At 42.3% G+C, this 14022-nt stretch overlaps 1 protein-coding gene and 1 long non-coding RNA gene across 5 annotated transcripts in view; one reads left to right on the forward strand and one right to left on the reverse strand.

Moving 5' to 3' along the window:
* CC1H1orf87 (chromosome C1 C1orf87 homolog) overlaps positions 1 to 11599 on the reverse strand; it is a 78982-nt gene extending 67383 nt beyond the window's left edge. The window contains exons 1-2 of one of the 3 annotated variants that reach the window (XM_007089871.2): positions 11416 to 11599; positions 10229 to 10348 (exon numbers count right to left, since the gene is read on the reverse strand). In XM_007089871.2, coding sequence (XP_007089933.1) covers positions 10229 to 10335 — 107 coding nt within the window. In that variant the 5' untranslated portion in view covers positions 10336 to 10348; positions 11416 to 11599. The remainder of the gene's footprint in view (positions 1 to 10228; positions 10349 to 11415) is intronic. The other 2 variants (XM_042997400.1, XM_042997399.1) reach the window with 2 other exon arrangements.
* The window catches only part of LOC122241404, a 132891-nt gene that overhangs the window by 59199 nt on the left and 59670 nt on the right, over positions 1 to 14022 (forward strand). The gene's annotated exons all lie outside the window — the stretch shown is intronic.

Raw genomic sequence — 14022 nt, forward strand, 5'->3', positions numbered from 1 at the left:
TAGTCTGTTTTGCTTTTGCAAGTCTAAGCAAAATGACAGTGCAAAACTGGCTTGCCTTTTCTCCAATTAGCTCAGTGCTTTAAGGCACAGTTTCTGAGCCAGGACTTCTGTCCATACTGTGAGAGAATGCAGCACAAACCATTCTCTCTCTGGACCACCCCCCAGGTACATCCACGTGGTCTATGGAAATGAGGAGTGATAATTATTGCTACGTTATTTTGTTTAATTAGGTTGAACTAAATCAGGGGTATCAGGAGATCATGGATTTAAAAAGTGTACTAGAGGAAAGGAGGAGAGGATTTTTAGGGCCGTGGAAATACTCTGTGATGATGGATACATGTTATTATACATTTGTCCAAACCCTTAGAATGTACAACAGCAAGAGTGAACCGCATTGCAAACTACAGACTTCAGGTGATTATGTTGTGTAAATGTGAGCTCATCAACTGTAACAAATGTATCACTCTCGTGGGGGACGTAGATAATGGAGGAGGCTATGTATATGTGTGGGCAGAGGGTGCATGTGGTATCTCTGTATCTTCCTCTCAATTTTGCTGTGAATCACGTTGCTCCAAAAAAAAAAAAAAACATTAAGGTCTAAAAAAAGTTTACTACACAAATTCTCAAAATTATAAGCAGTTAAACTAAATGTGGCAAGGTGCTATAGTATCTCTTTATAGAAAATTTCCACATACAGACAGGAACTTTTGTTTTGTTTTTTTGTTGTTTTTTGTTTGTTTGCTTTTAATGTTTATTTATTTTTGAGAGAGAGAATGTGAGCAGGGAAGGGGCAGAGAGAGAGAGAGGGAGACACAGAATCTGAAGCAGGCTCCAGGGTCTGAGCTGTCAGCACAGAGCCTGATGTGGGTGAGCCCATGAACCATGAGATCATGACCTGAGACTAAGTGGGACCCTTGACCGACTGAGCCACTCAGGTGCCCTCCCCTTTTTTTTAATGTTTAAATTTTGTTTTGCTTTCAAACCAAACTAGGATTTTACAATTTTGTAATCTTTTAAAAGAACTTCCAGTCCATAATATAATGCAGATATCTTTACATATCAATACTTATGTCTCCATGAGAACATTTAAAATATCTAAACAGTATTTCATTGCATGGATATACAATTTATTTAACTGGTCCTATTTTGTTGAACCATTTATTGTTCTCCGTTTTTTACTAATTTAAACATTGCTGCCCTACTGGACACTTTCCTATGCCTCCAGTTCCTTGCCTCCTTCCTCAACCCAGGAAGCTGATCTGTGTGGACTAATGATCTGCTCTGATGCCTTCTGGTTCTGGCTGGTTTTGGCCAGTGGGTGGCCCTGGCAGGAGATGACTCTTTCTCCACAATGTTGCCTTAAGTTCCTTGTGTTTCTTGCCCAGAGGTGACTACATTTCTCCAGGTGGCCTGGGCTGCAGAGTGCTCCCCAGAAGCATTCCCCTCTTCTCATCTCTGCAGACTGAGGACGGCTCACAGCTTTGCCTCAGCTAGCCTGTGGTTCCTGCGCAACACCTTGACTCTTAGAAACAAAACCCTTCTGGAATCATGCTAATTTGAACTTACATAATCTGTTTCCTGTGGGACCCAGCCTTATACATTATTATGTAAATTTAAAAAGGCAAACCATCTATCCATCTATAATTGTTTCTACAGAGTTGATTGATAGAGATTTTATGCCAAAGTACATGCACTTTTAAGGCTTTTGATATGTGTACTTAAAAACCAATAGCTTATGAGTATTCTTTTTTTTGAAATCTTTGTTAACCCTGGATATTTCCCTTATAAAGTCATTTCCAGTTTTATTGGTAAAAATAATGTCTCGTTGCTGTTTAAATTTTTTTCATTGCCACTCAGGTTGAATCTCCCCCACACCCATCACACACATATCTAGTGTTCATTTTTTTCAATGCTTATTTATTTTGAGAGAGAGAGAGAGAGAGAGCTCGAAGCAGGCTCCATGCTGCCAGCACAGAGCCCACAGTGGGGCTCAATCCATCAGGTCATGACCTGAGCTGAAATCAAGTTGGTCGCTTCACCGACTGAGCCACTCAGGCACCCCTGTAGTGTTCATGTTTATTTCTTCTTTGTAAATGGCCGATCTAGATCTTTTGCTAGTTTATGAAACTCAGCTGCTTGTCCTTTTCCTACTGATTTTCAAGAGCTCTTTATACCGCAAGAAGAAAAATTTTCCCGTCATATATGTTATAAATGGTGTCCTTCTGCGTTTGCCTTTTACTTTTTATTCTGTTTTTTGAAATATAGATTTTTCAAATGGTAAAGTAACAACTTTTACCTCATAGTCTCACTATTTAGGATACATAGGCACCTATTTTTTTATAACATTTATTTGGCATTTATTCACGTAATGCCGTACACTCTTACTTAAGGTTTTTGTTTGTTTTTTAAGAGAGAGAAAAAGAGCATGAGTACGAATGGGGGAGGGGCAGAGAGAGAGAGAGGGAGAGAGACAATCTTGAGCAGTCTCCATGCTCAGCAAGGAGTCTGTCTCAGGGAACAATCCTCTGACCCTGGGATTGTGACCTGAGCTGAAATCTAGAGTCATACACTCAACTGACTGAGTCACCCGGGTGCCCCCTTACTTAAGGTTTTATGCATATGTCTAAAATAGTATCTCATGCTTCTTTATATGCCTTACAGTGCCAACAACAATAATAATAATAACAGTAATAATAAACCACCAATTGTAGGAGATTAATAAACAGCTTAATGTAGTAAAAAGGCATAAGAGAAGTATGATTTTAACATATTACTCGATCACTTTGAACTTGTGAAAATGGAGATAAAAGTGTACCCTCTGATGTTGCTCTGTTTTAAGGAAAGATGGGAGTCTGTGGGTACTAAGATTTTATGTAGATTATATAGCAAGAAAAGCGATAAACAAAGATAAGATGTTATGCTCAGTTATTTCTCTAAAGAAAAAAAAGAATAAGCAGGGTACTTGAATTCTTAAACTATAGGTTTTATCTAGTTAATTGGTCACTGCTACAGTCTCCTGCGTGGATTACCATAATGACTCCCTAAATGGTCTCTCTCTTTTTACTCACATCCCTTCTAATTTATCCTCCACACGGCAGCCAGAACCATCCCTTAGAAAGTATACATTTGACTGTGACTTCTACTGCTCATAATATTCCAAGGGCTTCCCATTCTGCATAGAACAAATCCTAAGTTCCTACCATGGCCCACAGGTGCCATGATCTGAGCCCTGCTCTGACCTCATTTTCTACCCCCTCTCCCCTTGTTCACTCTGCTACACCAACATTGGCTTCCTTGGTCCTCCCTAAACATGCCACAAGGCTTTCTAGGGGCTGTTCCCTCTGCCCACAATGCTCTTTCCTTGGGTATTTGCCTGGTTTACTCTCTGTGCAGATCTGGGGAGGCACCAGGAGCATGGAGAACACCTGCAGAGTCACTTGGTACAGGCTGAACCTCATAGACAGAAAAGCAGCAGCTACGTGGGTGCCCTGGTCTCTGGGTGCTGTGCTTCTGAAAAACCTTATCCTCTCACTTTTTACGAAGTGAGCATGAGGTGGCCTTGCACAAAAAAAAATCTGCTTAGGCTCCAGGTGGTCAGTTTAGGTGCTGTTCGTAGCAGGTGCTGGGAAAGCCAGATGTCTAACATTGGAGAACTTGGAGCTTGTGGGAAGTTGCAGCCAGCCTCTTCTTCTGAGGCACGAGCAGGAAGAAGAAACCAAAACTTCTAGTTTTATGGAAAGTTGGAATCTGGTGAGCCACACGCACCAGTATTAAGTTGGGCCAGTCTTGGCCAGCTCACTGTTAAGTAACCATGGATAATTCTTATTGGATAATTCTGGCTCTTGTCTCAGTTCCAATGACATTTGCTCAACGAAGCCTTGTGGGAACACTCTCTGTGACTTGATATACTGTTATGATCCCCCTCTATTTTTCCTCATTTGAACAGTCATTCTTCATATGTTTGCTATATGTCCCCCATCATTAGAATTTTAGGTATACTGCTGTATTCCCTAGACCTGGCACTCAGCAGGTGCTCAATTAATGTTTGTGGAAAGGAGATTGATGGAACTCCACCTATGCACTGATTTCTAAAGCTTTTCACATTAGCACTTTTAAAAAGTTCAACAAAGCAAAAAACAATGTATAAACATGAAGGGCTTTGAGGGATCAAAAAATGACAGAATATGGGCTCTAGGATAATCATGTGGGGAAATACCAAAACTTTCTTCTTTCTAGGCTACAAGTATCAACACACATTATTACCATTTTTGCTATCCCTTCCTGTAAAAATCTGCAGCCAGCCTCCCTGTGTTTAAGAATGCCATACTAACAGCAGTGCAACTATGGAATGAAGTGCTTTGGGTCATTGATTCTTGGCATTGGAAGGAACTGTAGAGGCCAGCTTTATTCACTGGAAGCATCTATACTCACAGGCATTTCTTGAAATGAACCCAATTCCTCTTTTATTTAATGACTTAATCCCCAGGTTTTATAAATGTTCCCCTAGGCCACGTTTCACACCCTAGGTTTTCCATCATGCAGTGCCTTCAGCGGCCACACTCTTAGCGTGCCAGGGTCCCTCCTAAAACGTGGCCTGCAGAAGCACAGTGCTGTACAGGTGGCATATCCTGTTCTGAATCCACTGGGCCTCGCACATCCCACTCTGTGGATACTCTCCGCTCGTGCTGAGCTCAAACCCAAGGGTAGAGGGGAAAACATTCCATTTTCTCCTCTCCTCTCTACTACCACCACAGACTTCTGGTCACCAAACGTGTATGGGTTTCCCCACGCCAAGCAATTCAACCCCAGCTGGGTATCCCTACGAACCAATTCAGTTGTGACGATATCTACCTAGAGTCAGCACAGACCCTATGGGGTAAGGGTTCATTCCCACAAGACTGCCCCACCCTCTTCGGACATCAGTCACAAGTCCAGTGTGTTTTTGATAGACCCACTATAAATCAGGGTTCTTTCACCCCCCTCCTCAGGTTTGAGTAATTTGCTGGAGCAGCTCACACAACTCAGGACAACAGTTTATTTAACCAGACTATTTATTGATTATAAAAGGATATAACTCAGGAACAGCCAAATGGAGGAGATGCACAGGGCAAGGTATGTGGGAAGGGGTGTGGAACATCATCTGTATCCTGTCCAGGCACACCACCCTCTCAGCACTTTGATGTGTTCAGCAACCTGGAAACTGTCTGACTTCCATACTTGTGAGATTTTTAGGGAGGCTTCATCACCTAGTTATGCTCAATCATTAAGTCAATCTCCAGCCCCTCTCCCCCTTCCCCGAAGATGGAGGGTAGGGCTGAAAGTTCTGTTCTTAATCACGGCTTGGTCTTTCTGGTGACCAGCCTCCATCCTGAAGCTGTCCAGAGGCTCACTGAGAGTATCCTCATGGAAACAGAGACACCACATCACCCAGGAAATTCCAAGGAATTTAGGAGCGTTGTGTCAGCAACCACGGTCAAAGACCGAATACTAGAACAGAAGAGGCACCTGGTACTCTTGTTATCTCCTAGGAAACTGCAAGGGGTTTAGGAGCTCTGTGTCAGGAACTGGGAGCAGAGACTAACATATATATTTTCTATTGTTTCACAACAAGTAAAACCCAGACATTTATTCCATAGAAACATTTACACATACTCTTATCTAAACACAGACTTTGAGTGTATCTCCGTTGATTTCGTCTTGTTGGTTTTAGCTCATTTGCCTGCCAGGGTTTTCCAGCATTCTTCTTCCTACATGTTTACTGAAGTGATTTGTCTGTCTTCCTTCAGTTATGGATTTAAAAAGGTCAAGGTGCCTGGGTGGCTCAGTCGGTTAAGTGTCCGACCTCAGCTCAGGTCATGATCTCATGGTCCATGAGTGTGAGCCCTGCATTGGACTCCATGTTCACAGCTCAGAGCCTGGAGCCTGCTTCAGATTCTGTGCCTCCCTATCTCTCTGCCCCTCCCCTGCTCATGCTCTTTCTCTCTCACTCAAAAATAAATAGAGATTAAAAAAAATGTTGACTAAGAACAGGGTTACACACAAATCCTCTTAACCTCCCCACCTCCAACATGTAGTGTTGACATCAATTGTTCAGTCACCACCATGTTGGCATAATCTGGTTTTAGTCAACATGTACCAACCCTTAGTGACCATCACTTTCGTGTTTTGTTTTCACAACTAATATATTTCATTCTTTGGCCTGCAATTTTGCCAGGGATTGTCCACAAGCCTCAGGTTTTGTGGTGTTATTGCATACTTTTATCTCCTTTTAGAAAATGGGAATATTTGTCTCCTGTCAGTTGGCATTATCTTCTTCTTGATGAGCTTTGGAAGATTACTCCTCAGAGTTCCATAGTTACATCTGCATAATACTTTAGCAACATGAGCCTTTAGATTTGGATTTAAAGCAACTAAGCATTGTCTTTCTAGCTCTTTATTTTTCTTGGCATCCACTGTACCCTCGTTCATTTATTAGGCTTTCAAAATGTAAAGACTTTGTACTCAGTGCTGAGGGTGCAATTGTGCACACAGGATTTACAGTTAAATAGGGGAGCCAGAAATGCATAGGAAATCATAGAGTGTGACAGTCCCTTAAGGTTGCTATGGAAGCCCACGGGGGCGAAGGGCAGGGGGTCAGTGAATCTGGGGCTGAAGGTGGGGCACCTGGTTAGATCTGCATTTTAGAATGATGATGCTTGCTGTACTTGAAAATTGGGCTTCTCAAACTGAAATGTTGCTTAAGAGTCCCCTGGGAATTGACAAAAATGCAGATTCTGGCTCACTGTGTCTGGAGAGGGGCCTGGGATTCTGCATCTAACCAGCTCCCAGGTGAGGCTGATGCTGGTTTTCCATGGACCACCCTTTGGGGAATAATCCTTTAGATGAGTAGATTAGAGTAAATAGAGAGAAAGGAAGGCTGGTGGGGTGATGTGGGAGGCAAGTAATGATTCCAAAACTCGGGGACACTTGTTTTATTCTTTGAAGCCTGCAGATCGATCTCCTTGTTGAGGAATTTGACTACTAAATGGGTATTGAGTATTTTTCTTTCATCTGTCAATAACTGTACAGGCTAAATTAAGGAAAGAGGGAGGGAGCTCAATTCCAATCTTAGTTCTTAGTAACCAGCCTCACTTTAAGCCCACAGGGTCCTCACTTGTCTCATCTATAAAATGGGAGACTGGTTGTTATGGGCTGCATTGAACCCTAAAATTCATATGGTGAAGTCCAACCCCTAGGACCTCAGAATATGACCTTGTTTGGAAATAAGGTAATTGCAGATATAATTAGTTAGATTGAGGTCATACTAGACTGGGATGAGCCCCTAATCCAATTGACTGGTATTCTTATAGAAAGGGGAAATTTGTACACAGACACATATACAGGGAGACTGCCATGTGAATCTTTGATTTGTGCTTCCATGAGCCACAGAACTGCCAGAAGCAGGGAGAACGACCTAGAAGAGATGGATTCTTCCCTAGCTCTACTAACCCCTTGATTTCAGACTTCCAACCTCTGGAACTGTGGGACAACACAGTTCTGTTGTCTAAGCCATCTAGTTTGTGGACCTTTCATACAGCAGCCCTGGCAAATTAGTACATTGATTTAGACCTTGAAGATCACATTCAGGTCTGACATACTATTCGACCTTCTCCACATAGGCTACAGGAAATCTGAACTAAATGTGGTTATACAGGAGGATTTCTGTTTTCCATCCATTATGAATTTGTTTTTAGAGATTATTTATTTATTTTGAGAGAGAGAGAGAGAGAGAGAGAGAGCAAGAGAGAGAGCAGGTGAGGAGCAGAGAGAGGGGAGAGAGAGAATCCCAAGCAGGATGTGTGCTGTCAGCATGGAGCCTGACATGGGGCTTGATCCCATGAACCATGAGATCATGACCTGAGTCAAAATCAAGAGTCAGATGCTTAACTGACTGAGCCACCCAGGCATCTCTTTCCATCATTAATTTGTAATTTTTCTTTTTAATTCAGGTTGTCCTTTTAGAGACTTCTTTCTTTTTTGGCTTTCACTTCTGTTTCTTACCTAGATTTTTGACTAACAGACTCATCAGATTCAGCTCAAAGAATAAGCCCTCTTGAGACCTGGGCTGAAGGGTATACACGTAGCACAACTAAAATGCTTCCGAGATAGATTTTAGGACATACCTGACACGACAGTGGTGGGTCTGTTTTTACCTCAGCAACAAGAACATTTTGAGAATCATTTATTTTTGAACTATCCAGAAATATTTTAGCTAAGTGTGTTAATTAATGGTCCTATGTAATTCCAGCCACGGTAACATCAAGCCCATAGAAAACAAACGAAACGACCTGTCTTGATGTTCTTTAAACTTTTTTGTCTTATGGTCGTCATAGAAGAAAAAGAACTGCGTCTTTTATTTCACAGTTCATGTATCTAACCTAATGTAGTCTTTTATTTCCTGGATTCTGAAATTTAAAAAAATAAAGAGAAGAAAATAAAAGGCACCTTTTCATAAGACAAAGGAAATTTTTCCCTATTTAAAAGGACGAGGACCCTCCCCAACCAACCCTTTTAGGAACATATTGGACTCTGATACTCCTGGAAAAAGAAAGGGATTTGGGACACAAGGGGCTACAGAAAGAACCCCAGAGCAGAATGGAATTAGTACAGTAGTAATGTTGTCTCTGGATGGGAGGAGAACTGAGCTAGGCATCCAAACTGACCCTAGTACTTTCCTCGCCAAGCACGGACATTCAGTAGATCTTATCACTGTAAGATTATTATATGATTATATCACAGTATCTTAGTTTTCTTATCTACAAAACAGAGGTAAGTGGCCTCCCAGACATAGAATAAAAAAAGGGATGGCAAGCATTCCATAGAATGAGATTTGATTTTTTATTAAATGTCTTGTATCCCTGGAAAAATATGCTTCAATAATAACAACAGAACCACTGAGTGAGCATCTTGAATACATTCCTGGGCACTGGAAAGGTGTTTTGCATACTTTTTCTCATTTGGTCCTCATAACAACCCTACTAGATACATGTGTCTTAGCCTTAATTAATAGATGGTAGAATCTGAGGCCAGAGACATTAATTAACTTTCTCAATGCCAAAAGGCCAGGAAGGCACGGAGCCAGGATTCAAATTCACATCTCTAAGCTCTGTAGGGATCCCAAATGCCGGACTCATGGGCCGCAAAACTCCCTTGCTGTGCCAGACAGACATTACTAATTGATTATAGCACTCACTTTGGAATTTTTCTGGGCTGACAATACTGATGGTGGGGAGTTAAATTTACCCTGCTAATGCCTATGCTCCATAACAGTGGTCCTGATGGCCTCATTTTCAGAGATTCCGATTCAGTAGGTCTTGGGTTGGATTCCAAATCTTTATTTGTAAGGGTTTTCTAGATGTTTCTGATGGCAGCCAGTTTGGTATCCACCACTTTCAGCACCTTTGTTTTGTGAGGCCAGATTTTATCTGTTTGTCTCTGTGTTTGGTCTGTCGGTGTCTGAAACCAATGGAAAAGCTATGGGAATAATCTTAGGAGGGAAAGGCCACGACTGACCAGCTGCTATTTACGGGATGATACTAGAGCAAAGGCAGGTCTCGTGCTTTCTTTTTTCTTTTGTGAACCACCAAAATGCTGGAAGGAAGACCTAGTCATAGGCTTCTGTGCCAAATATCTGGTGAATTTTAAAGATCCATGAGTGTTCTCCCTTACATGTGATTGTGATGAGTTGGAGGGAAGAAAGACCTCGTAGCTAAGCTCTGAGAAGCCCCTGCTTGGAGCAGTATAGACTACAAATAAGAGTAAATGAAAATCTTATAATTTATGATTCATTATTAATCCCACCCCTTTAATTCATAACAAATTGACTAACACTGACCCCCCCCGCCCCCGCTAAAAAAATTACTACATGTAGTAGATTGCACACCTGATGAGAAGCAGCAGAAATACTCCATTAATATTTATAAATGTCTCTTTGCTTACATTCCTCATCTATTTAGAAAATCTGCCTAAGTAATTAAGGAGTAAGGGAAATTATAAAGATGAAAAATATCAGGAAAACAGTGCTCATGGAAGTTATCAACACGATTTTGCTTCTACTGTTACTCCTTCATGACTTAATTTTCCATGGACAACATTTTAAAAATGTAAATTTCAAGATTAAAAAAACCCAGCAACTCCAAACTTCATTATCTTCCCAGCAAAGCAGACATTTTTCAAACAGTAAACTTACATCTCTGGCTTCTCCATGAGGTACCGAAAGTGTTTACTTCCAATGATTTTCACCACCATCTCAGGCACTGCATCTGATCCACACGTAGTCTTCCAAACAGAAGACATGCTTCTCAAAATCCTTGGGTTGGAAAATAAGTAAACCTTTCATCGTCTGGATTTCCCTTTAGTCAATTTACTGTTGTCAATTATAACAACAAAAATAGCAGCAGAACAAAGTGCTTTGCCTATCTTATCTCACTCGACATTCCTAATAAAGGCATGAGTAAGATATTCCTAATTACGATTATCATTCTTGTTTTAGTTGAGGGGACAGGCATAATGTACTTATGCAACTTACTCAATATCATAGAATCAGTAATTAGCAGATTTGGGAATCCCACTCAAGAGGTCCACCAAATCGGTCTGCTGAGCCATTTGGGCACTCTACCTTTCTGTTATCAGGTGGTTTCCTTCCACCTTTCTTATGTGATTCTTGTGAAGTGAGAGAGGAAACCAGGGCTTTTCGTGGGTACGTGAAGATCTTATATTCAGCTCTCATGCTCAGTTTCTCCTTTTACAAAACCAGGATAATTCCAATTTTATTCCCTGGGTTTTAGAGTGAATCCAATGAGATAATACATCTGAAGGAGCGCTGTACATAGGGAAGAGGGATTTTTGTTGTTATTGCTGATGTGTGTTTCTGCAACAATCCAGTGAATCTACAATTGAGATCCAGTATTAGATAAGTAGTGGATGTTTATACAGATCTGATGCCAAGGGCAACTCAGACGTTCTATAAACCTGGCCCCAGGCTGATCACTCTCTTTCAGAGTCTGCTATTATTGAAAAGTCTTCAGAGGTCATTCTAATCCAAACGCTGGTTTTACAGACTAGTAAACCAAGGCCCAGAGAGGTGTATCATTTGACCAAACTCACACAGCGAGTGAGAACAGACCTGTTTCTAGTGTGCAGGTCTGAAGTAGACCAGAGCTCTTCCCAAGACCCCAACTTCACTTAGTGTGTGGCCAACACGCAAGAAAGACCTGCTCTGCCAGGATAGCCCTGTCCAGTGGAACCTGCAAGCTCTGTGAAACTGTCTGAAACTTCAAGGACCACAGTTTGTGATTGTGTTGTCCACTGTCTGCCCAGCAGCTGCATGTCAGTCCTGAGCTCTTTCCTGGGATGAAACAGAGGGGGAGGCCTTACCCCCGAGGCGGCGTTTCCCCACCCAGGCAGCTCAGGGATACTCGGTCTGTGCTCTCCCAGGATCGCGACCTGAGACAGCCTGCGGGGGAACATGGTGGGGCGGGGGATTGGAGGCCAGGAGTCGGGCCAATCACCCGGCCCAGCGCGCGGGCGGGGCTGCTACCGCCGGGTCGCTAAGGACGCAGAGGCTGTTGCTGGGCGGGGTCCGAGTCTTCTACCACCTGCTGGAGAGGGGAGGGGGTGGGCTCCTCCACAGGCGCCGGGGTGTGGCTGCAGACAGGCGAGTCTGAGTGTTCTCCCATCTGTGCTTTGGAGCTTCTCCAAGACATGTGAGCGTCTTTCTTGCAACTCCTTCGCTCACCTGTGTGATGAAATGAAATAAGAATATTAAAAAAAAAATAAGTTTGAGTGGTATCTGTATGCCAGATTCCTCATTTGAGCCGGGCAACTATTATTACTTGGTAAGTTAACAATTACCAATAACATAATTTTATCTATATTTTAAAGATTAAAAAAAAAATAAGGCTTGGGGGTGTTGAGTAATTTCCCAATATCCCACGAAGGCAATTGACAGAGTGAAGATTTGAATATATCCCTACACATCCCAGATTTCCAGAAAGTTTTTATTGTTCAGAGACTAAAGCAAACACGGGTAAAGACACTTTAAATTGATTCCAAAATGGTTTTAGTATTTCCAGCAGCAGCCCCAGTAACCATCCTGCCTATCTCCTGCCCTCTGGCTGTGCTGTGTTTTGTGATTTACTGTATCATCTACTGGCACATGCAGTGTGATGAGACACGCATCCCCCCTCTAGGGCTCTCTCTCTAGTGGCAGAGACACACAGGACATTCTGTGATATACCAAGTACCTTGGGGGAGGAAAGGGGACAGTTCCCTTTTTACTCTGCCAGCCCAGCCTTCACATGGTCACCAGAGCAGTGTTCCCAAGGCCCAATTCTGATAAGTCCCCACCTCAAGTCAAAGGACTCCTATCAGCCATGGCGGTTGTCCGTGGTTTCAAAGTCTTCCACACCCTATGCTCAAGCTACTTCTCCCGGGCTTTCTATACTCCATCCAACCCAGTCTACTAACTGGCCTGGCCTGAACCTACCTGCCTTCCTTCCTTCCTTCCTTTTTCTTTCTTTCTTTCTTTCTTTCTTTCTTTCTTTCTTTCTTTCTTTCTTTCTTTCTTTCGTGCTTTATTCATTCTGTTCTCTCTGTACAAGACCCTTCATGTTTCCTCACAATCCATTCTTTAAGTTCCATCCCAAATGGTCAAGTGTATGCACCTGGGAATCGGATACCTTGGGTTCAGATCCTGGCTGTGTTAGTTCACAGTGATCTTGGCAAATCACTTAAAATCTTTGTGCCTTGGTTTCCTCTTCTATAAAATGAGGATGGCTTTTTGTGAAGATTAATTGAGTTATATAAGTAAAGCACTTAGAACAATGGCTGACACATAATGAGCAATATAAATGTTTGCTATCATCATTATTATAATTATCTGTCACAAAGCCAAATCAGATCCCAGAAGCTGAAAATGGTTTCTCTGTTCTCTGTATAATTTGTGGTTTCTCTCTTCCATAAAATGTGTCTTCCTTTGCCTGATAGTGTGATTACTTGTTTGCACTGGTTGCCATACCTTCCTGGATTTATGCTTGTTGTAGGCTGAATAATGGCCTCCTGGACATCCCCGCCCTAATCCTTAAAACCTGTTAATATTATCTTCTGTGGCAAAAGGGACTTTGTAGACGTGATTAAGAATCTTAAAATAGGGAGATTATCCTGGATTATCTAGGTGGGTCTTAAATATCATTGCAAGTGTCCTCAGGAGAGGGAGGTAGACAGATAATGGACTGGGGAAGAGGAAGGAGTAGATGTGACCATGGAAGCAAGAGGTTAGAATGATTTAAAGAAGGGATTTGAGCCAAGGAATGCAGGTGGCCTCCAGAAGCTAGAAAAGGCAAAAAACAAAAACAAAAAACCAAAAAAACCAAAACAAAAACCTCCTCTGGAGGCTCCAAAAGGAACCAGACCCTACTAACTCCTTGACATTAGCCCAGTGAGACTGATTTTGGGCACCTGGCCTCTAAAACACTAAGAGAATAAAGCTGTGTTGTCATAAGCCACGAAGTTTGTGATAATTGATTACAGCAGCCGTAGGAAACAAATGCAATGTTATTGAAGAACCCACTTCTTTTTTACAAATGTTTATTTTTGAGAGAGAGAGCAGATGCGCGTGCACATGAGGGGGGAGGGGCAGAGAAAGAGCGGGAGAGAGGGGATCTGAAGCCAGCTCTGCACTGACAGCAGAGAGCCTGATGTGGGGCTCTTGACCTGAGAGCCTGATCACCAGGAGATGCTTCGTGACCTGAGCCCGTGTCAGAAGCTTAACTGACTGAGCCACCCAAGTGCCCCAGGACCCACTTCTTCATAGAACTGATCACATTCTATGGCTCAAGGAGGCCAAACAGAATTCTTGTTGAGGACCGCTGTACAGGTATTGGATAAAAAGGAGGCCTTCTATCTGTTGGGGTTACTAAAGTGTGAGGATAAGGTATTGAGGTTGTTGGCAGATATTTATGTCAACACATATGCCTTTTCAGC

The sequence above is a fragment of the Panthera tigris genome, chromosome C1 (assembly GCF_018350195.1).
Source record: "Panthera tigris isolate Pti1 chromosome C1, P.tigris_Pti1_mat1.1, whole genome shotgun sequence".
NCBI lineage: Eukaryota > Metazoa > Chordata > Mammalia > Carnivora > Felidae > Panthera > Panthera tigris.